Source organism: Gavialis gangeticus, unplaced genomic scaffold (genome assembly GCF_001723915.1).
Source record: "Gavialis gangeticus isolate Ggan-Ray unplaced genomic scaffold, GavGan_comp1, whole genome shotgun sequence".
Classification (NCBI taxonomy): domain Eukaryota; kingdom Metazoa; phylum Chordata; order Crocodylia; family Gavialidae; genus Gavialis; species Gavialis gangeticus.
In genome coordinates this window covers 14,060,560-14,061,084 of record NW_017729003.1, presented here as the reverse complement: position 1 = coordinate 14,061,084, position 525 = coordinate 14,060,560, and the positions used below count along the sequence as shown (strand labels likewise).

Genomic DNA, 525 nt, shown 5'->3' with positions numbered 1-525 from the left:
CGGCACTCAGACACTCGGCCAGTGCGGGTCCGCGCCAGCAGAGGGCGGCAAGGGGGGCGGGGTCTGCGGCTGCGACCAGCGCGCACACACCATCCCCCTGTTTCCCCTGAGCCGGCTGCCGGGTCCTGCAGCGCTGCGGGTTGGCCGCGCTGCCTGTGTCGGGGTTCATGCCCTAGGAGAACGCCGGGCCAGCAGCGTGCAGGCGGCAGGCGGGGACCGCTCCGCTTTTCTCAGGCATAGGTTAGCGCGGCTCCGCCAGTACTTTCGCTCTTCGCATTCCCCTGTTCAGGCAGCTGGCGGACAGCCCTTCTCGGGGCCTGGGGCACTCCGTGATGACGCCACAGCAGCTCCCTCTGGCTGGGAGCAGCACGGCCTGGGAGCTATGTGATGACGCCATAGGTACGGCCCGCGTACTGCCTGGAGAGTTGCCCTGCGCAACCCCGAATGTCGGCGCCGCGCGCCGCGTGGATGCTGTGGCGGCTCCCAGTCCGCGCGCGGCCCTCCCTGCACCATGCCGCCGCCGCC

At 71.0% G+C, this 525-nt stretch overlaps 1 protein-coding gene across 1 annotated transcript in view; it reads left to right on the top strand.

Moving 5' to 3' along the window:
- The first annotated feature begins 332 nt into the window (after positions 1-332).
- SUPV3L1 (Suv3 like RNA helicase) overlaps positions 333-525 on the top strand; it is a 42,147-nt gene continuing 41,954 nt past the window's right edge. Inside the window, exon 1 of the mRNA XM_019507734.1 lies at positions 333-399. Within this exon, the coding sequence (XP_019363279.1) occupies positions 333-399 (67 nt within the window). The remainder of the gene's footprint in view (positions 400-525) is intronic.